The 22,259-nt window shown below is 58.1% G+C and overlaps 8 protein-coding genes across 8 annotated transcripts; 3 read left to right on the forward strand and 5 right to left on the reverse strand.

Annotated features, from left to right (window-relative positions):
* Positions 1–220: 220 nt before the first annotated feature.
* Positions 221–1,042, forward strand: MKK02DRAFT_35634 (uncharacterized protein; the record flags this gene model as incomplete). Its single annotated transcript, XM_053089225.1, has 4 exons — positions 221–293; positions 351–434; positions 482–697; positions 771–1,042. The coding sequence occupies 4 exons, from the start codon at positions 221–223 to the stop codon at positions 1,040–1,042; spliced, it is 645 nt and encodes a 214-aa protein (XP_052941651.1).
* Positions 1,043–2,169: 1,127 nt separating this feature from the next.
* MKK02DRAFT_41507 (uncharacterized protein) lies at positions 2,170–7,086 on the reverse strand (the record flags this gene model as incomplete). Its single annotated transcript, XM_053091590.1, has 14 exons — positions 2,170–3,297; positions 3,346–3,534; positions 3,592–3,660; positions 3,713–3,814; positions 3,865–4,530; positions 4,580–4,699; positions 4,763–5,167; positions 5,212–5,269; positions 5,325–5,405; positions 5,454–6,286; positions 6,358–6,411; positions 6,464–6,517; positions 6,564–6,632; positions 6,691–7,086. 14 exons carry the CDS (start codon positions 7,084–7,086, stop codon positions 2,170–2,172), a joined length of 4,224 nt encoding a protein of 1,407 aa, XP_052941652.1.
* Positions 7,087–7,576: 490 nt separating this feature from the next.
* MKK02DRAFT_41508 (uncharacterized protein) lies at positions 7,577–12,679 on the reverse strand (the record flags this gene model as incomplete). The annotated part of the gene is made up of 14 exons (XM_053091591.1): positions 7,577–8,533; positions 8,589–8,900; positions 8,958–9,026; positions 9,072–9,173; positions 9,227–9,796; positions 9,855–9,974; positions 10,027–10,500; positions 10,551–10,608; positions 10,660–10,740; positions 10,789–11,966; positions 12,117–12,170; positions 12,218–12,286; positions 12,332–12,385; positions 12,434–12,679. The coding sequence occupies 14 exons, from the start codon at positions 12,677–12,679 to the stop codon at positions 7,577–7,579; spliced, it is 4,344 nt and encodes a 1,447-aa protein (XP_052941653.1).
* Positions 12,680–13,795: 1,116 nt separating this feature from the next.
* On the forward strand, positions 13,796–14,296 carry MKK02DRAFT_41509 (nucleolar RNA-binding protein; the record flags this gene model as incomplete). Its single annotated transcript, XM_053091592.1, has 5 exons — positions 13,796–13,833; positions 13,883–13,898; positions 14,032–14,074; positions 14,138–14,192; positions 14,254–14,296. The coding sequence occupies 5 exons, from the start codon at positions 13,796–13,798 to the stop codon at positions 14,294–14,296; spliced, it is 195 nt and encodes a 64-aa protein (XP_052941654.1).
* Positions 14,297–14,566: 270 nt separating this feature from the next.
* MKK02DRAFT_21587 (uncharacterized protein) lies at positions 14,567–16,579 on the reverse strand (the record flags this gene model as incomplete). The annotated part of the gene is made up of 7 exons (XM_053086435.1): positions 14,567–14,775; positions 14,943–15,123; positions 15,250–15,393; positions 15,453–15,468; positions 15,556–15,659; positions 15,767–15,941; positions 16,062–16,579. 7 exons carry the CDS (start codon positions 16,577–16,579, stop codon positions 14,567–14,569), a joined length of 1,347 nt encoding a protein of 448 aa, XP_052941655.1.
* A 448-nt stretch (positions 16,580–17,027) lies between these two features.
* Positions 17,028–17,611, forward strand: MKK02DRAFT_41511 (co-chaperone; the record flags this gene model as incomplete). The annotated part of the gene is made up of 4 exons (XM_053091593.1): positions 17,028–17,089; positions 17,147–17,252; positions 17,371–17,457; positions 17,507–17,611. 4 exons carry the CDS (start codon positions 17,028–17,030, stop codon positions 17,609–17,611), a joined length of 360 nt encoding a protein of 119 aa, XP_052941656.1.
* A 112-nt stretch (positions 17,612–17,723) lies between these two features.
* Positions 17,724–19,336, reverse strand: MKK02DRAFT_21273 (IgA peptidase M64-domain-containing protein; the record flags this gene model as incomplete). Its single annotated transcript, XM_053086386.1, has 9 exons — positions 17,724–17,803; positions 17,854–17,966; positions 18,025–18,378; positions 18,423–18,549; positions 18,598–18,689; positions 18,739–18,781; positions 18,826–19,006; positions 19,069–19,202; positions 19,264–19,336. The coding sequence occupies 9 exons, from the start codon at positions 19,334–19,336 to the stop codon at positions 17,724–17,726; spliced, it is 1,197 nt and encodes a 398-aa protein (XP_052941657.1).
* Positions 19,337–20,013: 677 nt separating this feature from the next.
* MKK02DRAFT_41513 (uncharacterized protein) lies at positions 20,014–21,212 on the reverse strand (the record flags this gene model as incomplete). The annotated part of the gene is made up of 4 exons (XM_053091594.1): positions 20,014–20,723; positions 20,767–20,961; positions 21,013–21,108; positions 21,158–21,212. 4 exons carry the CDS (start codon positions 21,210–21,212, stop codon positions 20,014–20,016), a joined length of 1,056 nt encoding a protein of 351 aa, XP_052941658.1.
* Between the last annotated feature and the right edge of the window lie 1,047 nt (positions 21,213–22,259).

The following is a 22,259-nucleotide window of genomic DNA, read 5'->3' on the forward strand; positions in this document are numbered from 1 at the left end:
TATCTGTTCCAGTAATACTATGTACTTTACTATCAAATCATCGTCGAAATGGTGTCGCGCAACGCGTTCCTCCTTGGTGCTCAGGTCATTTACGTAACTGACCTCCACTACCAAGATTTTGATCTCCTTCCCCTGCGTGATACACCCATCATCTGTCCATCATCCCTGCTATACTACCACCCCAGCGCCAGCTCATCTGTCCGCCTGGATATCAGCCACAATGCCGGGAAATCGAAAAATAACAAAGAAAGCCATCAAGGGGAAGGACGTCATCCACCCAGGATCTCGGAAAGGTCAGCCACCCTTCCCTACCTTGTACTCCTCTCTCTGGGCTATGCTAACACCCTCAGCTAGTCAGCTTACCCGAGTAACCCTCCGAACAGCAAAACTTCAGCATCAGACCAAAAACCGTCGAGGCACCTCTTCAGCTAAACGTGCGTCATCCCCATAAACCCAAAGGTTAAGTCTAGCTGATCCACAGTCCTCCGCCCAGTCTTCTTCATGCACGCCCTCACATCGCCACATCCCCTCACCCTCGCGTCCCTGAAAGAGATTGTCCAGATCTTCCTGGATCGAGATGATCTCCGCATGGAAGAGCTCGAAGCGGATAGGAGACCGGGACGGCCAAAGTCCAAGGAGTATCTGGAGCTGGAGGCGAGGAAGGCGAAGGAGACCAAGGAGTTTGAGACTGGCTTCGGTAAGTCTTTGTCACTAATCATTGACCTGTTGAAGAGGGTCAGTGATCAAGGAGAATTGCTGACGCTTCGCAGAAGTCCCAGATCTCACGCATCCCCACACCGTCCGCCTCCTATACAGCTACCACGAGAACGACACCTATCTCGATGCATCCCGCGTCGATCTCCTCCGCCAGATCCGCATATTCAAGGATAGCGATGATGTTGTGCTTTTCAGAGCAGGCAAGGCGGACGCGATGGGGTTTGCAGATAAGGGCGAAGGAGAAGCGGAGGACTGGACGGATGGTGCTACTGCAGGCGGAAATGCTGCGGAGGCGGCTGAGGGGGAGATGGTCATGGACGCATGACCGGAGTGACAGCTGGCTCTGAAGACGCCCGCCATTAGAGCAGTCAAGGGCGCTGAGTAACTCGTCCGGCTCGTGGCGGCTCTCACTTCGCTCAGATAAGGCGGAGCAGAACGGGCGAGACGTCGTGCTGGTGCCTGGTGGGGGTATCGCTCGGATCGCACCTTAAAGATATAGCTTGTACACGACTTGTACCATTTGTACTGTTACCATCCTTGCATATCCGCTACGAGACCCTTGAATGAATGACTGACTGACTTGACTTGACAGACTCGACTTCTTCCTGGCCCTCCCCACTCTGGCCTTCCCTTCCCTTCTTGATGGCTCTGAATCGCGACTCAATTCTCCATCTCCACATTCACCTTGGCATCACCCTCCTTCTTGTGGTCCCCCTGCGCCACCTCATACACTCCCGGCTTGCCCGGAACGGGGACGTGCTCGCACTGGCACCGCTGGGCTTCGGGGACGCCTGCGAGCGCCTTGGTACCATCAGCTCTGTCTACACACATGCGCTCGCTCTGGAGCTTACGATCTCAATATGGCCGCCTGACGATGTCAGCTTGATCCTCATCTTGAGGACATCCTGGATAGCCTCCCATTTGGCCGGGACAGCAGACCTCGCTAGCCCCACTTCGGACATCCTCAGGCCATGACAGACAGAACTCACCGCATCCCCACCAAGTCGGCATACCGTCGTTTGGGCAAATGACCTGCTTGCACATCTTGTGTTGTTTGTGTAAGGGTTCTGTAGCTGAGAAGGAAGATGTAGGGTGTTAAGTGTGTAAGCAGCAGCGTAGCCGAGTGACCGGGCGGCAAGCGACTGTAGAGTGGCGGGATCAAAGGGGTAAACACGTGGCCTCATAGTGGACGTTTCAGATTTCCTTATCTGAAACACCTCGTTTCATCTTGGCCTATGCAGCTAGCAGCTTGTACTCGCGTCGACGAAGAACTCCGAGCTGGAGGGACTGAGATGATATATTTAGCTTCGGACATACTACCACTACTACTCTGAGCTTTGTTACGCTCCAACATATTGTGTGATGTGTACCCGTCCTCCTTTTTCACCTCCACTTGTAGATCCTCCATCTCGCACTTTCCTCGGCAACCGCTTTTACCTCCTCATTACGAGATCACCAACCCCCCGTAGATCCTCCCGCATCGCTGCCCCCACCAGCACTGGGCTCCCTCGACTTCCCTCCCCCCTGCTGACTTTGGTACCCCTGCGATCCCTGCGACCCCTGCGCCGATGGCCGCTGGTACCCCTGTTGTCCATACTGTCCCTGTGGCACCTCCTGCCCTTGCTGACCCCGCTGCTGCCACTGCGGTCCCTGATACCCCTGACCGTATCCCTGGTGCCTCGGCTGTCCTTGCCCCTCCTGCTGCCCCATCCCGCTCTGCTGGAATGCCATCCTCTGCGCCCCCCAATTCCCAGCACTATCCGCTCGCTCCCCGTCCCGCACCCTCTGAGGCTGATGAGGCGGTGGAGGGCGTCCGTATGGCTGCCGGTTCCCATTGTTCATGAAGTTGGAGTACCCTTCGTTCGGGCCTTGTTGATATGGCCGACCTTGGTTGTTGCAGTTAGGATTGGGATTGGGGTTGAAGGATCGGAAGGATTGTTGCGGCTGCTGTGGCTGCTGCTGCTGCTGAAATGGAGGCTGCTGCTGGAAAGGCGCCTGCTGGGGACCGGATGATGGGAACGTGGGCTGCGGTGGCTGGAGCTGCTGCTGCGCCTGTCGATAGTGATTCGTCACGCCCGAGGATGGAGGCGGACGCGCAGAAGGACCATTAGGTGGGCTGAACGGCGCCGACGAGCTGGTGTGCCGTATAGGTGAATTCGCCGGCTCAGGAGCTAGCGCTGAGGAGGGTTGGTCGGCCTGGATAGAGGTCGGCGCCGAGCTCTGCTGGTTGGACGAAGAGGGCGCGTCCGACCGTTGCGAACCGTTACTGAAGCCTCCCGGGACGTCGCGCTGACGGGTGTCCGGAGGCGGTTGGCTTGGCTCGGCGGAGACCTGAGAGACCTGAGGCGTCGGTCTCTCTGGATCAGTCTGCTGAGCGGCACGAGCGGAAGGAGGGGAATCGGACGCGGCCTGCGGTGTAGGTTGAGTGATTTCCGGCGGCGCTGTGACGGGCGCAGACGGGGTAGGTTGGGGGGCAGGAGTAGTCGAGACCGCAGGTGCAGGAAGCGCAGGAGCAGCCGCTATCGCCTCAGTCACATTTGCAGTCGTAGGTGGCTGACCGGCGCAAAGTGTATAAAGAACCTACACCATCAGCTGCTGGCCAAAATAAGATTCTGCGACGTTACGCACCGTTGTCGAGTCTGATGCAGAGGAAGCCGCCATCCAGAAGAGCGGCAGAGGCGTCGGATTCGGCCCATCGCTGAGCGGAGCAGGCGGGACAGCCGGTCCGGTAACAATGGCGGTCTGAGGCGGGCTGTACTGCGCAATCATGTCCGGACTGAACGCTCGACCGTGCTCGTCGATGAGCTTCTCTTCCAGCTATCAAGTGAGCTGGTGATCTCCCGGACGCAACCAGATGGGGCTTGGCTAGCTCACCTTGACGTCGCTGGGCAGTACACGACGCTTCTCCACCTTGATAGCTGACCCAAACGAGTCTGCTTCTTGCTATTTGATCAGCTTCAAGCGCGGCACCATGACTACGACTTTTCAAGCTCACCTCAAACTTCAAAGCCCGATCTGCTGCAGCTTGACTGCTATACAGAATCTTGGCACTCCCGTACTCCCCCTGATCCAGCTGAGGCCTGTACACCACACCACACTATCATGTCAGCTTTCACCCCTTCGCAGTGTGGGCGGGAGCTGACGTACCACTTGACCATACCGGCTAAATCGAGCAAACAAGCTACTCTCCGTCTCCTTGTCCTTGACGAGCTGGCTCACCGCGATCGCTGCGTCGTCGTAGAACTTGGGCTCGTCTTGCGAGTCGTCTTCCCGCAGGAGTCGGCCTCTGTACGTGGGGACGAGCCTTGCGGTGAGCTTTGCGCTGATGGATGGGGCGGGCTGAGCGATAGGTGGCGGTGGTGGAGTTGCTGGACGAGCCGCTTGCGGCGTAGGTTCCGGAGCAGGAGAGACAGCACGAGGCGCCGGTGCCGGTGCTGGTGCCGGTGTCTGTACCGGAGCAGTGACGGCTGCTATTGGCTGCGAAGCTGCAGGTGTCGGTGCCGGCGCCGCCGCTGGAGTCGCCGCCGGAGTCGGGGTGGGCACGACCGGAGCTGGCTTTGCAGATACCGCCTGAGGCGCAGCGTCCATAGGCCGCGCCCTATATGTCGGAGCTTCAGACGGCCAGGCCTTTTCTCTGAGCGCCTGGTACATAGCCGCCTGCTCAGCGCTCGGCGTAGAATTCCTCCCGGGCCCACTCCCAGGACCCATCATCGCTGCTGCCTCGCCGAGAGGCTGGTCCGATCCCTGCCTCATCCTCAGCTCTTCCAGCGGGGTCGCCCACCTCGAGAGCATACCTGGAATCTTGGCCAGTTCCTACATTGTCAGCTAGACCCCAGGATTGGTGGCCGGGAGAGCAGCTCACACCCATTAGGCTCCTGCCGTCCACTGCACTCGCGACGGAGACGAGCCATCCCTGCGATGCGCCCGCATTCGGGAGGACATCCACAAAGTCGCAGAAGTAATCCACCAGCTTCGGCACGATCTACGCATGTCAGCTCTTCCCCTCGCCTTGCCATTCTCATCAGGTATCAGGAGAGGTACTCACCTCTTCCTCCGGGACACCCTCACTCAGATCAAACGTCGTAATAATCTCCGCCCGCTGCCCAGTCTGCTCCACCGCATATTCCGCCAGCTCCTCGAACCCACTCCCCGGTAATCGGACATGCGCCCAATACTCGACCCTCCCCGTGCTCCGCTTTCGCACCGGCACAGCATCGATAAAGATCATAGGGGGGATACTGGCGTTCATGCCCCTGCCTGCCGACTCTGACTCGTCGCCTGCGGGCGTGCGGGCGCCGACGAGACGGAGGTAGACTGTCTTGGCGGTGGCTGCGAGGGGAGCGCGAGAAACTTTGATGGGGACAGAGACGATATCGGATCTAGCGCCGGACTTGACGAGGCAGGCGGTGTGGCCCGGGTCGGCGAGGCATGCGTCGATCGATTCTTCGTTCTGCGAATTAGTAACGGTCTTGAGGTGGGAGGGAAGGAACTAACCTCGAAGATGATGAGGATCTGCTCAGCGGCTTCAGAGGTGCGTGGTTCATGGTTCCATCTAAGAGTGTCAGCTGGTTGCGCAGCGGATGCCAGAAATCCGAAAAGCAATTCACGTCATCCGGACAGGCCCATATTTCCCAAAGTGCTCCATCATAGTCGGCTTGATCGCCTCGACACGAAGTGGGAACGGCATCCTGCTCTATCAGCGTGTCTTCCCCCATCACGCCTCGTGAAGAACTTACTTGACCAGTAATCTCCTAGTCATGTACTTGGCGCTAAAAGCAGGATGCGGGTCCCGCTTCCAATAGGTTCCCTTGGACCGATCCGACCAGACGACCGTATTTGAAGCCCGCTGTACCACCGGGACCGGCACCTCTACGGGGCCATCGGATGTCGCACCGGTGTTGGCGTTGGCTTTGGTAGCGGCCTCCTTGGCCATAGCTTCAGTGAGCACCTTGGTTGGGGAGAGGTTGACGAATGGTTTCGTCTGCGTGACGGCCTCCGGATCGACATCGCTTGCCCAGTGTCGGACGGACGAGTCGGGGGTCCATCCGCCGTCAGAGAGGGAAGCGTCGATCTCTTGGTCTAGCGCGTGGAGGTGGGGGGCGAGTTCGTCCCCTGTTGAGCCGGAAGCTACTTGGGACTGTTCAGCTTGCTGTGCGGCGGCAGTCCCATCCTTGCTCCCTGTCTCGTGCACAGCTGATTCGCCCTTGGCTTCTCCAACCCCTCCATTCGGAGCTGCGTTGTCGAGAGGTTTGGCGGAATCCCTGGCGGTGTTGTCGGCGGCAGGAGCAGGGGCAGAAGCGGGGGCAGAAGGCGTCATATCAGCGTAATTGACAGAAGAAGAATCCGTCCCAGTCGCATCGGGCGCTCCCCGGCCCTTGCCCGGCGAATGTCCGCCAAGAAGCCGATGGATCCGTCCGAGCGCGTTGGAGCTGCGATTGACGGCTCGAGCGGGTCGGTCACCGCCTGAGCGGGGCGAGCTGGCGACTTCGGGCGACGAGATCTCAGCTTGGGCCTGCGGCTGAGCTTGAGGGGGAGGAGGAGCTGGTGAAGCTGCTCGAGGTGGGTTCGGCTGCATTATTAGCGACCTCTTTTGCTTGCTTCCGAGCTGTGCTGAGAAGGGAGGATGGGAGCTGGACTTACCTGATCGCGCATAAGAGGTGGTCCGTTCTCCTTCCTCTGTCTCGACTCCGGCTCCTTCGGCATCAGCGATTGGTCCGACTTTTGATGCATGCTGGATTGAACATACCTGGGCTGATGCTCGAGCAGCCGGAGCTGGCATTCGGTGTGCTTGTGGCGGATCCTTGCGCGTCAGCTTCCCATCCTCGCCGTAGCTGGCTGATACTGACCTGCTGCCAGCCATCTCCACCCTTTCCCGGACCAGATCCATTAGTATTCCCAGCTGGCCTGATTGGCTGCTACGTATCATCAGCTTCTTCACCTTGCTCGGATATCTTGTTATTAAGCTGAACTTACCTGCACCTGCTTCGGCCCACTCCCAGACCGATTCGTCCACTCGCTCTTCTCACTAAACTTGCGCATCCGCTTCTGATACGCCTTCTTGCTATCCTCGCTTTCGGCTCCCCAGCCCCCGTCGTCCTCTTCCTCCTTCACCTCCTCCGTGTTCTGCCCCTGCTGCCCCTGCTGCCCCTGCTGCCCCTGCTGCCCCTGTTTTCCCGCTCCGTTCCCATTGTCCATGGCGCCGTTCTGCCCCGAAGGCGGAGATGGGGACCCCCGAGACCCTACCGAGCCGGAATTAGAGTACGCGCGTTTGGCCTCAAAGTACGAGGGCTGGCGGTATGGGATTGTAGGTGGGGAGATGGGCGAGCGAGGGGTCGGCGGGGAGTCCATATCGACCCAGGCGCGCGACATGGTGTCTGCTAGCTGGCCGCTGGGAGAGCGACTTGCGGGATGAGATGAGATGGAGACGGGGTTTGGGGATTTTGATTTGATGAGTTGATATTTGGTTCTGATGCAGATACTACAAGGATAGGATCAGCGAGAGGGTCTGATTGCCCTCTGCTTCTCCAGACGATGGGGAGTCACGCAAGATAGTCAAGAAACAAGTGGTGGTCAGAAGGCGAGGTGGGGATGCCGACTCGAAGGCTTGCCGGTTAAGTTAACCTCCACCGGCGCGGTCCAGCCATCTCTCCTCTGTGGCACTTGCTATACTCAGGCCAGGTAGATACATTTTGGATCGACTTGTCTAGGTGCCTCCTCTCTACTTCTGTCTACAACGCCTATCGCTCCTTCTTTTTCGTCTTCTTTGTAAACGAAATGGGAATCGTCCTATACACACCTCCCCCTCTGCTCATCCCTGCCTTAGCTCGTACCCTCGCAGCGGCTCACGGTCCCTCGCGCATCATCGACCCTGCCAGCCATACCCCGCCCTTTCCTGCCCTGGGCTCCCCGGATCTTGGCGAGCCTTCGGACCCCTCGGCGCAGTCGTCCGTCCTCGACCGCGGTATCGCTGCTCCTCGTACCCTTGAGCACCATAGCTGTCTTGGTGTTCGTGGTAGAAGGGGTGAGAGTTGCCGTTACCAGTCCCGTTGGCGTTGGCGAAACCATTTCCATTACCGAAACCGTTGTGGACGTTATCGACGCCATGGCCGTTGCCATTGGCATGGGCGGCGTGGGACGGGTCGTACGGCCGGAACTGAGTTTCCGGGCTGAACTGCCCATTCCCCCTTGGAGGACTGAACGGGACAGGCAGCGCATGTACCCTTTGACCCTGGCCTTGCGCCTGCTGCTCCTGCTGCTGCTGGACCATCTGCAGCTGCTGCTCGTGCGTCCGGAAGCTCCCACATGACGCGTCCGCCGTCAGGGTCGCCGATCCGCCGAGGTTTAGAGAATCGATCGAGATGTTGCTCAGATCCCGCTCGACCGGCCGATACTCCTGCCCTGGAGCTGGAGCTGCCGAGTGGGAAGCAGGAAGTGGACCATCTTCCCGAGGATGAGGCTCCGCGATCCCCCTTTCTTCACGCCATCGCTTGAGCTCGATCTCGTCGTAGATGACTGTGAAGGTGCCGTTATTCATCTTGGTCTCGATGATCCGAGGCGACAGGAGACGGCCGGATGGGGAGGTAGGTTCGGCCAAGGTGGGTGGTGGCTGGTGTGGCGCCGGAGGGTCCGGAGTGGGGTCATTGGGCGCCTGAGATGGGCCGGTGTGGACGAGAGGAGGACCAGCGGGGAAGAGCCCAAAAAAGGGGGTGACAGGCGGAGTGGGGAGTTGCTCCGACGCGCCGGGTCCATTCGCCATATGAGGTGGCTGTGGGTAGTTGGGCGGAGGGTAGTATCCGACTCCCATAGCGTATAGGACCTGAAGTATCAGCTTGTATCTTGGCGTCTCCTGGATCAACAGCAGCTGAACTTACCGGCATCAAATGCGAGTGTGGACCTGACTGACCACCTCCCTGCTGATGCCCCGGCGGGAACGGGAACGGCGGAAAAGACTGAGGCGGTCCTTGAGCGAGACCGTCCGTCACCGGACCTTGCATCCCCGGCGGTGGCGGGAACGGGATCCACTGCATCTGCTGGGGAGGGGGAAACATCGGCGGCGGAGTGAAGAGCGGTGGAGGCTGGACGAACATCAAATCATCCTCGACCGGGCGTTGAGGTGGGGAGTACTGCGAGACCATGGAGGGGCTGTATGCCCGTCCCCATTCGTCAATGTACCGCTCCTCCAGCTGCATCGTCAGCTCAGGCCCAAAGGTGACATCCCGCTAGAAACCCCATCAACTCACCTGAACGTCACTCGCCAGCACTCGACGCTTCTCCACCTTCAGCATCGAGCCAAACGAGATGGCGCCTTGCTACATGCTCAGCTCATGGTCCCTCTTCAAGGCTCGATAACTGACCTCAAACTGCAGCGCGCGATCAGCGGCCGCCTTGGAACTATACAAGATCCTAGCAGTCGCGTAGGTCGTCTGGACGCGCAAGGGGTTGTACTCGATCCCGCACTATCTTGTCAGCTTTTTGACACGCTATCTCTTACTCTGAGCAGCTGACTCACGATCTGCCCGTACCGGCTGAACCGCTCAAAGAGGGTATGCTCCGTCTCTGACTCTTTGACGATCCTTCCCGCAAACACCGCCGCATCATCGACGTAGCTTGGTGTCTCGCCCGAGAGGTCCTCCCGGAGGGTCCGACCTCGGTAGATGGGAATAATCCTCTTGCGGAGGTGAGGGTATTGCGGGTCAATCTCGTCCGCGGGGAGTAAAGGGGTAGGGATGGCCTGCTCCAAGACCGGAGAAGACGGAGAGGTCGGCGCTGCCGCCACTGTCGATCGAGGGGCGACCGTCGATGCCGCCGAGATCTGCAGGGGCGGGGGGGATGGTCGGGACTGCTTCGCAGCAGGATCCTGCTCGTCCGGGTTGCGACGCGGGTCGACGTGGGGTTGTCTTGGTCCCGGCTTCGACTCCGGCTCGGCGTGCGAACGACCGCCGTCCACGCCCTTGTCGTCGGGGACGAACCAGTCGACCCGGTCCGCCGCTGAGGGACGATATGGAGGCGTATCGTCATCTGGCAAGCCGACACCGTCGGGCGCCCAGTGCGTGGTGATTCCCGGGATCTTCATCAACTCCTGAGACCCCATCAGCTCTCGCTCCCTACCGCTTATCCGACCTAGAAGGGACACCTACATCCATCAGGGACCGCGCATCAGTACGGCCGTTCAATGTGACGAGCCAGCTCTCGCCGCGCTGCGTGGGCGGGACGATATGTACGATCTCGACAAAGATCTCGCACAGCCGAGGAACGATCTGTTGCGTCAGCTACGTGTCTAGCTCAACTTCGAAGCGCCAGTCCACTCACGTCCTTCTCGGCGATCCTACGTCCAAACTCAATCGACGTGATCCGCGCGACCGCCGCCTTGGACGTCTTGCTCTGCACATCCTCCAGCCTATCGCCCTGCGGTCGTACTCGTGCCCAGAATTCAGGCAATCTCGTACGGTGATTCTCTCTGGGCACCGCGTCGATATGGACGACGCTCGGAAGTGGCTGCATATTGAATCCGGCCTCTTCCGGGTGACGCAAGGTACCGGACTGATACTCGGATTCGGCGATATCGGTTCCGGCTCGAGCTCGGCGGGGTGGAGAGGCCGAGCGGGACCGACTGTCGGGACGCTGACCGCTGAGCCTGACGCAGATCGTACGGCAGAGGAGGTATTTCGGCGAGAGGGAGACGTGGAGGTTGATGAGGATGGGTTCGGACCGGCTGCCGTCTGGCTGGATGTAGCATTCCGCGTGCTTGGGATCGGCGAGGCAGGCCTCGGCGGATCCTTCGTCCTGATCCAGTCAGCTATGATCGCCGTGTTTGGAGGAAATGAGCTGCTCACATCGAAGACGAGCAAGACTGAGCTGCATGACTCGTCGGCGTAGAGCTCGTGGAACCATCTAGAGTGTTAGCTACCACTCAACCTTGCCGTCTTGGAGGGGAAAACCTACACCATGCGGATAGACCCATACGATAAGAAGTGGTCATACATCGCCTTCTTGGCAATATTCCGGCGGATGGCGTAAGGGAAGCTACAAGATCAGCTACTCAGCCTTCTTGAGTGATTGACCAAGACGTACCGGACTAAGATCCGCTTGTTCGCGAAACGGACGCTGAAGGCAGGGTGTGGGTCCCGCTTGTAGTAGGCATCAGACCGCTCCCAATGCTTGCGCGGCCGCGGAGCTCGAGCTTCCCCTTCGGTCGATTGGTGCGTGCGCATGTCGATAGTCAATGACTGGACGGTGGAAGTGGGAGCCGGCGGGTTATCCGTATACCCCTGCCCCGTAAACTCCTGGAGCGGCCGTACCTCCCGCCCAGGCGTAGGCAGATCCGTATCCGCCCCGCTCTCTCCATCCGAAACCGAGGCGCCCAGCAGGAAAACAGACGCATCCGCCTCATCCCTGATGATGGGCGGAGGAGTGTGCGGGGTGGCCGATGGTGGCGAGACATCCCGAGCCCAGTTGAGGACTTTGATCTTGGGGTCCCAGCCTCCATCGGGGGTTGTATCGTCTATCGCTTGGGCTTGAGCTTGGAGTTCGGGCGCCCAGCCGCCGTGCGGAAGTGACTTTTCGGTGGGGTTGGGATTGAAGTAGTCGGCTGCGGGAGCTGGAGCGAGGGGGGGATTTGGGTCGAAGGTGGGAGTATGGGTGGGCGCGAACGCCGGCGCTAGATTGGGTGCGGGAGCGGGAGTGGGCGTTTTGGCGTCCTCCATCCACCCTCCGTCCGAGACGGCGTCATCTGCTCCCTGTCCGCGGACGGTAGAAGGAGGAGGAATCTGGTCGGAAGTGAAGGCGGGGTGTCCGTTGACTCCGGGCGGCGGAGGGGGAATAGCAGCGCTCGAAGAGAAGGGCGCAAGACGCTCCTCGCTCTGCCTCACCTCGGGCGTCTTCCTTCCCCACTTGAGGTTGGGCAGGGCGACCCGATTAGGATCGAAAAGACCATGTCGGACACCGGGAGGAGGAGCGCCGATTGGACCATTGTACTCGCCACCGATGATAACGCTTTGGTAAGCGGCAGGAGCTGGGGTGCTTGCGTCCGCACCGGCCATGGCCACCTGGGACGGAGCGGACGGGACTGACGGAGCCGCATGAGGGGGCAGGTGAGGAGCCGGAGCCTGCTCGGTAGGGACCGCCGCTGGATGGACGGGCGGGAGCTGATTGTCCAGAAGCTGCTTGAGGCGGCTCAGAATATCACCGGTCAGAGGGATCCCGGAGCCAAGGAGGACATTGGCGATCTGCTGGTCGGTGGAGTTGGTGCCCTGCATGATTAGCAGAGTATGCGGGATGACAAGAAGTAGGTGTTTCGAGGAGAAGAGAGGAAGATTGGCAGAAGATGGGTAGATTGAGAGAGCAGGGAAGAGGGTAGAGAGGGAGAGCTGGGCAAGAGAAGGAGAAGAAGCAAGACTTACTTCTTCCGCAGTCGGCTTCTCGGCCACTTGGACCACCTCGGGCTCGTACGTCTCCTGTCCAGTGAGTTTGGGTCGAGCGTAGAGGTCAGAGAACTACTGACCACAGTCTGTGCGAGTGCAGGGACCGAGCGCGCTTCCTGCTGGGCGGGAGAAGCAGATCGAGTCTTGTCCTGCTAGATCAGCTTCTGCGGCACGCAAGTGGCCGGGCAGCTCACCTGGTACGCCTGCTTGATAGGCGGAACAGTGCCCAGCATGATCCCAAAAGATGACTACCTCGTCAGCGTCGCCCCATTCTCAGCTTGCAGGAATGTAGTCACAGTCTCAACGCCCCGTGCCATCTTCCCCCTCTTCTTATTGCCTGAAGGATTATAGTCCACTCCCCACCCACCATCATCTTCCTCCTCCGCAACCTGGACGCTACCGTGAGCTGACGATGAAGGGGGCGGGGAGAAGGCGAGGTGCTTCTGCGCGGCCGAGTACGAGGGCTGACGGTACGGCAAGGGATGGGGAGGAGTGATGGGGGAGTTCATTTCGTCCCAGGGGCGGTTGGCGGAGCCGGGCATGGTGAGAGCGCGGTGTAGATAGGAGACCCGGATAGAAACCCGGTGGAGAAGGTTGAAGAACCGGGAGTAGGGTGAAGTGAGGCGCGCGTAGCCGATGGGGAGGGGAGTGGGGAAGGAAGTCGAGATCGACCGTTTTTAGGGTATAATGTCAAGCTATAGCCAACTTTGGTAGTATAGCCTTGTAACGGGCTTTTGTGAGATAGGTGAGAGACCCGAGGAGGTAGATCAAGATAGATGAGAGGGTAGATCAGTAAGAGAGATAGAGAAGAATCGTGAAGGGAAGAATGCTCAACGTTGGGTCCTAAACTTCTCTCTCTTCTTCCCCCACTCTGTTTCAGCTCCACCACTTCCACCTTAACGACCCGCCCATCCCTTTCCTGTCCATGCCCCCCACGCACGCTCCCTTTATTGCACACACGCACAGACCTTACTCGACTCGACAATCCCCGCGTCCCCCGTGATCAGATCTTTCTTTCTTACCCTAAGCCTCAAAGGTACCCCTCAAACTCACACTTGCCGCTCGGCCGGCGGCGCGCCACCTCTTTCCTTTCCCTTCCTTTGGGTGCCTGAAGCTTGCCCCTTGCACTAATCTGATGTCAGCGTCTGTGAGTGGAGTCGTGGAGTGTCGGTAGACACCAGTGCCTTGTCAGCTGTCTCCGGGAGCCGAGGATCGGCTTACCGCGCCGAGCGGAGAGGAGATATACGCAGGGAGTCAGAGTATGTGTAGGCCAAAGGATGATATGTATGCGTCAGGCACAAAGGCAGGAGGCCTGACAAAATGACGCCCGATCTCTGAGTCTGATGGGAAGGTCCAGATCGCAATCGATCGGAACTTCCATCTATCAGCCGCTGATTCTCTCTGGCCGCGTCGCGGTCGCTGAGCGCACGCCTCGGCGCGAATGTGCAAAGCTGTCTAGCTATAGGCGAAGTGTTAACTGTCAAGCCAAAACAAGCTCCTTGTTGATGGTGCTGAATGAGGTGGTGACGTGGCATTTTCACCTATCCCCGGAGCTTTATCACACCGCCTGCAGCCTTTCCTAAATCTTCGCTGGCAGAACCTCCTCCACTTCTCCACTTTCACTACTCCTCGTACTCAACAGACACCTCCAGCCCAAGATGCACCTCATGTACACAATGGACGACAAGGGAAACCGGTAAGCTGGACGTCTCCCACCAATCCTGGGAAATAGCTGACTTGTACAGCGTCTACACCCTCAAAGTCAGTTCTCCTTCTTCCCTTCCCTCTCATCCGTCCTTGGGGTGGGCGGAGATAGCACGACGGTCTACATAGACATTCTCTGGTCGGAACAGGCGCAGCGGAAGCTGCTAGGCGCACTGCTGACACCCTGTAGAAGCTCACCGCCGCTGGCAAAGTAGCTAAATCCGCCCACCCCGGTATGTCACCCACGTCTTCCAGCTGACCTGCGCTCTTTGAGCCAACCACAGCTGACCCCTCAGCTCGTTTCTCCCCTGATGACAAGTTCTCCCGTCATCGCGTGACCATCAAGAAACGGTGAGCTCGTCCCGCCACCTGTGCGCCCCCGCTGCGGAAGGGACCTCAGCTGATCAAGTAGGTTCGGTATCCTCCCCACTCAGCTCCCTTCCAAGCCATTATGATTCGCCCGGTTTCTGTCCTTCTCGCATCCTTCGTTATCGTTTGTGATCGGTTTCAGTATCCACATCTTCCAGAGAGTCGGAGACTTGCGGAGAGGGGTCAGGCATAGGCGGGTCACCCGCAGACCCTTGACTCAGATAGATTGTTGTACGCACCTCTATGAACACACCATCAGCGCGCAACACAGCACTTCTGTCCTCACATCCAGGCTCAACCTCACGTCTTTCAGCCCGCGACGTAAACTTGCATCCAGATCTTCCTCCGTACGGATGTCATCTCTCCAAATTCCCATTCACGTCCCACCCCAACTCCTTTTGCCTCTGATGCTCCTTTTCCGCCTCCTGCGGTGTCATTTTGCCCTTGGCGATGCTCAACCGGGGCTCGACGCCGTGTTCGGCGGTATAGGGCCGATCGGCGGCTGCCCAGATTCCGAGGAGGCGGTCGTGTTGCTCGGATACCCAGTCGTCCCATTTGAGCCAGTCTGCGTGTCAGCGGCGGAGCGAAGCAAAAAGGGAAGGAGAGGAAAGGTGAGACAGGTGACGGGGAACATAGGCCAGCATGAAGGGACGGAGGAAGGAGGGGGGCAAGCAAGCCAGAAGAGAAGGACAAAGGTCCAGTCAGGGCGGAGAAAGGGAGAAGACGACTTACGCAAGGCAACAGTCTCCACCGTCACATCCAACTGATTATAGTCCCCCATCGTCCAGCCCATATCGATCCGGCGTATCGGATCCGTCACCGGGTCGAGGTGGCGTAACCACTGCCCCGTGCGCGCATCTTCTATTTTGATAATGTGGGCGGGGGGCATATCGGCGGATCCGATCCATGAGACCTATGAGGGTCAGCTATCAGGTCTGAGTGATGATTCGACTTCGACAAGAGGGAAGAGAAAGGGGGCGGCGCTTCCGGCCAAGCACGGGCAAGAGGGCGAAGAGGAGAGGGAGGAACACCAACGCACCAATGGCCAGCTCATAGCGTACGCCAGACCCCTAAAGTAGTTCCCAAAGTAATGGGAGCAACCCGCCGATGTGCCCCAATACACATTCTCTGAACAGTCGAGATTCTTGAATGCTGAGATTACGTTCGGCATGACTAATATCGTCTAGCAAGTCAGCTGGGCCATGATATCAACGTCGGAACCGATCGAATCGGCGAGCTCACATCGTCGTCTGCTTTCCTGTATGATCAGCATTTGCACCATAGTCCAATGGGGAATGAGGAACAGGATGTAGGTACAAGAAAGGTAAACGTCAAGATGACTTACATTACGAATCGTGGTCTGTCCTTGACCCTCCCTTTACCCGCAAACTCCTTGGCGACCCACTTGAAATACGCGTGCGTCTTGCCCAGATCTATATTGTCCACCACCTGAAGTATCAGCGCCTTGTCCAGTTCGCTCTCCTCCATGGCCTTTTCGAGCGCCCGGACCGGCCTTCGGAGCCTTCATGAGATGCATGGGAACGAGAAAGACTTACAGGCAGAATGACCATATCCCCATGTTCCTGATTCTCCGCCTGCAGTTTCCTCAGGAATTGCGTTCTTGTTAGCGCCTCTTGCGAGATGGGCTTCTCCGGATATGGGGGGAGACCGAGGATGAATTTGACGGTCACGAGGGATGGAGGAAAGTCTGGTAGGATGACTTTGCGATATCTACCATTAGCTCATCTCGTCCTGTGGTCCCTCTCCGATCCCCATACTTTGCGTTCCGTCACCAGCAGAACAGAGTTCACTCAAGCAAGTAGAGTATCTGAAGGGGTGAAGGCAACTCACAGATCCCTCCTATCCTTCTTATCAGCCGCCGAGAATATCCCCAGAAACACCAACTTGCCCTCATCCCCCCCATTCCCCTCCCCCGCTAATGGCACATCACACCCCACCTCACTCGGCTGTTTCCCACTCAGTAGCGCAAAATCCGGCTCCTCAAAACTCCGCGATACCTCCTCCTTCTCCACCTTGCCCCCATTCGTCACTTGCCCCACCGCAGCGCTCTTCCCAGCGCCACTATCCGCCAGCCCTACTTCGGCAGGTATTGTATTGTATCCTTCTTCATGGACTGCCGGACTGTGCGTGGAGGACAAGGTCGCGGCGTTGAGGGCGAGAAAGATGAGGCCGAGGATGAGGAGGGAGAGGGCGTAGAGGGATGTTTTGAGGCGAACGGAGGGGAGGAGGAGGGAGCGAGGGGAGAGGAGGAGGCGTCGGAATAGAGGGGGTCGGGTGGGTTGGGAGGGGTATGCGAGGGCGTGCGAGGAGGACGCAGAGGCGGAGTGCGAGAGGGTGCGCGGTCTCATGGACATGGCGAAGGCGGCTGCGGGAGCGTAGGGACCATGGGCCGCGCTGATAGGTGTCGGTCAGACAGGTACAGGTCGTTTGACCAAATATTCAGTCGAGTTTGGTTCGGGGAATGGTCGTGCGGGCGTTGCGGGCCACAAAGCGCTCTTTCGAGTCAGGAAGCTTTCTCTCTACACTGCTAGGCGTTGAGCAAGATAGGCGATGGATTCGCCCAGTCGATGATGAGCGATGAGCAGCGTGAAGGTAGGAGGTAGAAGGCAGCAAAGGACGCACGGCCAAATCGCGCTTGAGCAGTCGATGTGGGGCTCCATACCACCAACGACCACCAAGAAGCCCGAGCTTGGACCTTGCTTTCACCTCTTATAACAAGAACATACAGACCTTCACAGCTATCCCCCAACGGCTGTTCACAGTCTTATCATCAGATCCAGCAGCATCAGCGCGAAAATGTCCGACTCGACAGCCCAGACGACCCGGCAGCTCAAGATCAAGACGGGCGTGGTGAAGCGGTACGTCCCTGACCGTGTGCCCGATGGTTGGAGGAAGACGAAGTCCTGATGATCCAGTCTGTTCAAGGAGGAGCGGACATACTATCAAGAAGCGGAGCAGGCGCGGGCAAAGTTGCAGAAGATGAGGGATGAGGACGCTGAAGGGGCGGATATACGGAACGCTGTGAGTATGGCTTCAGGCTGGCCCCTAGCTCTCTAGATCCTTGGCGACGCGTCCGACCGGACTTCAAGTGGCATTGCGGAGATATGGATGGGGAAATGGACACTCGCTGAGATGATAGGAACGTGTCGTCAAGGATTCGGAACAGATGATCCCCCGAACAAAGAAGAGCCTGGATGAGGCCGTGGTGGCTCTGGAGGACTTGGTCGTAAGTCCCGCTCCGCCCGGTCTAAGTTGAACGGTAACTGAGATCGCAGGATGGAATGTCATCTGATGAGACCATAACAGCGACGCAGGAGTACAAGGACGCGGCGGAGCAGTTGAAGGTGGTCAAGCAGGCTGGGACGCAGAATGGGGCTTGAGCGTATCGAAGTGTCTCTTCAGGATTTTGGGATTGTATGTATATAAGAATGGCTGACTAGGGTGAGCTCTGACTGACCTCATCCTCACATATGGCTAATCCAGCTGTAACAGCTACAAGACGTCCTTTAATTTGCGTTGAATGCGGCGGTGAAGAGCCGCTTCCAGCCCTTTGGCGCAGACAGGGCAGAAAGCTGAGCAGATGAGTATATTGGCATATGTACTCAGCACCAGAGTTACTCACAAGGATGATTGACCTTGCGCATCAAGCAAGCCTCATTCGTCGGCCGCAGCGTCATCCCCCCGTCCATCGCATACGTAGGGAACGCCCCGATAAACCCCTCAGTCAGATTACACCTCGTCCGTCAGCTCCAGCTGCAACTTGACCAACCCGGAGACTTTTGGGGAGACTCACCGATCGCTTGGCCCATACTCGATGATCTCCACACTAGTGATCATCTTACCGCCCTGCCCCGCCGGCTCCTTCTTGCCCGCTTTCGTCAACTCCACCGAAACCTCTCCTCGCCGCCTCGCCAGCCCATCCGGGAGCGGTACTTCGACCCATCGTCGATCTTTCGACCCTTTCCACTTCCCACCTGAGAAGGCAGAGTCGAGATCCAAGAGCTCGCCGTTTAGCCTTACGTCGACGTGGTGGGGGTGAGGGATGGAGGACATGGACATCCGGAGGAGGGCTGTAGGGTAGATATGTAAGGGAGTGGATGAGGCGTTGAAGTTGATAGAATACGGAGAGGCGGAGAGGTCGTGCCATCTGCTTGATTAGTGGGAATCAGGACATGGTAAGCAGAGACTAACGGGTAGGCCTGCAGAGGGACGGTGATGTTTTCGATCTTGAGCTTGTCTGGCTCCGAGAGCATGTCCCGCCATTTCAGCTTGGATAGGTGGTCGACCTTGTCCGAGTTGACCCCAGAGTAGACATAGCCTCCGAATCAGCTTCTGTCCGGCAATGTGGGGACAACAGTGCACTCACCGCCCTCGTACTCCTCGCCGACTTCTATCAGACTATGCCCCAGTTCGTGCCGCAGTACAAGGGGACCATTAAGCTTCGAAGCGGTGATGATTCTGTTCTGTCAGCTATCTACACCTTCGCAGTACTGGCAGAAGAACAGACGTGAACTCTCCACCAAGACCGCCATACAACGGGTCGTTCCCTACTTCATCAGCTAGTACCACAGCTCTCTAGAAAGAGGTAGCGGACCAAGGAGTATAGGCTGATCACACCCTCCCACCTGGCCCATCGCGCCACGTTCCCGCCAATATCGGCAAGCCGCCCTCGCGCGCTTTGGGTGATTCACGTATACACCTCGAAGTTCCGGTCCGGGTCGATACAGGCCGAACGCTGAGCCGTTGAGTGGTGTGTCATGGCTGCCTATACCAGACTATCTCGTCAGCGCAGGCCCGCAATGAGACTGGAGAGCCCAGACCTGAAGACTCGACTCACCTGATTGGAAGGTACGAAGACCCCATATACGTTCAACAAGTGCGCGACGTGCGCCATAGCTCCTCCGGGGGAGACGATATCCTTCGTAAGGCGCTTAGCATCCTTGAGGAACGTGTCCTTTTCATGTCTTGTGTCTGTGTCATCAGCGCCTGCTTTCTGCCGCCGAACAACGGTGAACAGGATCAACTAGCTCACATCCGTCCGAGAAGAACGTGAGGTCGACCCGATCTGACCAATTCCCCGATACATGGAGCTTATACAGCACCATCTCTTCCGGAGCCGGGACCTCGGTCGCTTCGTCGACGCCTAGTGCTGCATAGTCGATCCGAGGGAGACAGCCGGGGTGATCATGGCCAATCGGAGTTTGACGATATCGCGCGTCCACGCCAAATTGTGTCTGGCTGAGCTGAGCAGCGTTTGCACGACTGGCAAGGGCTAGAGCGAAGAAGAGGACGGTGGGGCGCATGATGATGCGCGATGATGGGAGAAGTAGAGGCAGAAGAGGAAAGATGGTCGGCGGATCTTGCACATGGGGTCGTCGGTTCTGCCCGGGTAAGGAATGCTGGCTTGGGACCCTCCTCCAGTACAGAGACAGAATTGTGCATATGCTGCATCGGGCTAAGGCTGCCCAGGCCAGGCGGGCAGTGTCTAAGGCAGCGCTCGACGTCGACGCAGAAATCAACAGTAGCAGGAAAGGACTGGAGCGAATTTAGTAACGCGGCTGCTGGAGAGCCTAGCGCAGAGTGGGGAAGTGGGGGAAAGGGGTACTCGTGTCTGGTCTGTGTATGAAGCTCTAACTCATTTCCGATACATCGCTCGTCTGGATGCACGCATGATCTGGGCAGACCGGCGAGATCTATGGTAAGATTAGAACACCGGCACGACCTGATTTACTTGATCGTCGTATTTTCCACCGCCTGCAAGATTGCAGCAGTAATCACCTCCTCACACCTGCCCCGCGGTCGCCATCGTCCAATTCAGCGTCCTAAAGCTCTCCAAATGCACCAGTCTCTCCATGTTGTTCAGTATATCTGTCATGTTCGCCTCAAGGCTGAGCCCCCACGGATTATGCAGAATCGCCGTTTGGGCCGGCGTCGTCCACATCACGGCGTACGCGTGGTTGCCGTGGAGAACCGAATTGGCGAACCCGTTCCCCTCGGTCGTGTTCGGTCCAGTAGCGAACAGAATAGGGGTGTGGAGCGGCCAAGCCTTGGACAGATCGTCAAATAGCATGTTACGGTTTGACCCATACCACTTGGTCCCGTACTTGCTCGTCGCCGAGTAGCCCGTCATTGCCGATAGTGCCGCTTGCGCATCACCGCCCAATGGGTGCAGTGTTCCATTGCCATCGGATATGCCTTGAATGAAGGTCTTGGTGCCCAATTGGAACATTCCCTGCACGAGCGCCGAATTCCACCATCGCTGTCCCGGCCGATCTTCCGTCTTGGACTGATTGAATGCGGAGGTCTTGAAGAGATAGTTTTTCCGGGGTGGAGACGGGTCCCACAGCATGACCTGGGTCTCGGCGAGTGAGGGGTCGGCAGTCCCAGCGAGGGTCTTGCCGTCTGGGCCGTAGAAGAGGTGGGACATCCAGTCGTGCGAGGCCAGGACGACAGCGATGGATGCGGCGGCAAGCCAGCAGTCTGCGACCTTGCCTGGAGGGTCAGCTGAGGCCTACAGAGAGAGAGGAAGACGTACTCTGGACGACATCGTAGTAGGTCGGTCCGAGGTCAAACCAGAGCGGAACGGGTCCGGGGGTCTGCAATACCTGGTCGGGTCCGAACTGGCGCTTGTTCAGGTGTGCTTCATACTCAGGATTGGAACGAGGGGGAGGGTAGCGCCTGGTATTCTTGGTCGCTGGGTTCTCGTCAGGTACAAGGTCAGCTGGCGGGACTGTGAGGGTCAGTACAGGTCCCGAGGTCGTGGAAGTGGCTATGGGCTCACGTGCAGGGTGGCGCCGATGCAAACTGCCAGGGGAAATCGATCGCTTTGCTTGTTGAATAGCGGGGTTCTCTTCGGGGATGAGATTTGATGGAGGGACTGTACAGTCAGCGATGGATATCCTGCGATACATGGTCAAGTGACTTACAGGCAGCATACGTCAGGTCAGCGACCAGAACGAGAAACATGCAGGAGAGTCGCATCTTGGCTGATCGGTCGATTGGTTGTGATGGAGTGAATGGGGGAGTGCGTGGATGCGGGTATGAAGTATGGGCAGTCTGCGTGAGATTGCTTGGTAGGAGTAGGCTGGTAGTGGTGTCAGGGGGAGGGATATGTATATCTCAGGCAGTGCCGACTCGCTTGAGATTGAGATATAGGCGGGGGTTTATAGTCAACTTGTGGCGTGACGAGGGGTGTCGGCAAGGACCAAACGCCCTGCAGACGGTCGAGAGGGAGCAGTGAAAGGAAAGGAGGGTGTCCGACTGGTCTGAACATGTGGTTGCGCGGAGTCGGCAAATGAAAGGTGGGTCTTTTAGCTGCTAGTGTCGTCGAGAGATATCCTTTCTCGATCAGCTCCTACGGGGCCGGAAGATAGGGACCGTGCCTTACGTGTGTGGGTCGTGAGTATGTGTCGACCAATGCAAGCATGTCGCAAGTAGTCGGCATCAATCTGTCAGGCGAGAGGAACATGCGTCAGAGGCGACCACAAGTTCTGGCACCGAGCCGGTGCCGGGTGAGCCCAGGTTTTGATCAGTGCAATCAAATCGACGATGGTCCAGTAGGTCATTCCACGATCCCCTCTCATCTCCCGCGTCTCCCTCTGCCCTTCTCGGACCTCTTTGCCTCCCCTCCTCCGCCCGTGAGAGGTCTCCCCTCGAATCTCACTTACGACCTTCCGCCGCGTGGATACCTCACAGTCCCTTCACCCGGACCAGCTCGATCCCACCTCAGACCACCTCAACCCTCACAGCCCACTCCGCAGGACGTATGCATACGAGACTACGAGTCTACGACTTACGTGCATCACTGATGGCATTGCATGCATCAATCGTTATCCGTGACAGTCGCCGTTTACATACCGACAAAGTACGAGCTAGTCATTCGAAGGCGTTTTCTGGCGAACGGTCACTGAGGTGTATACACCTGCTCTTGGCTTTGACCGCAAGCTCTTAAACGTCGGAGAACAAGTGGTCATTGGTTCAAAACGCCGGTATGACAGGGTCTGCAGGAGTAGAGCTTCGGCTCTCGCT

Source organism: Dioszegia hungarica (genome assembly GCF_025882075.1).
Source record: "Dioszegia hungarica strain PDD-24b-2 chromosome Unknown MKK02contig_32, whole genome shotgun sequence".
NCBI lineage: Eukaryota > Fungi > Basidiomycota > Tremellomycetes > Tremellales > Bulleribasidiaceae > Dioszegia > Dioszegia hungarica.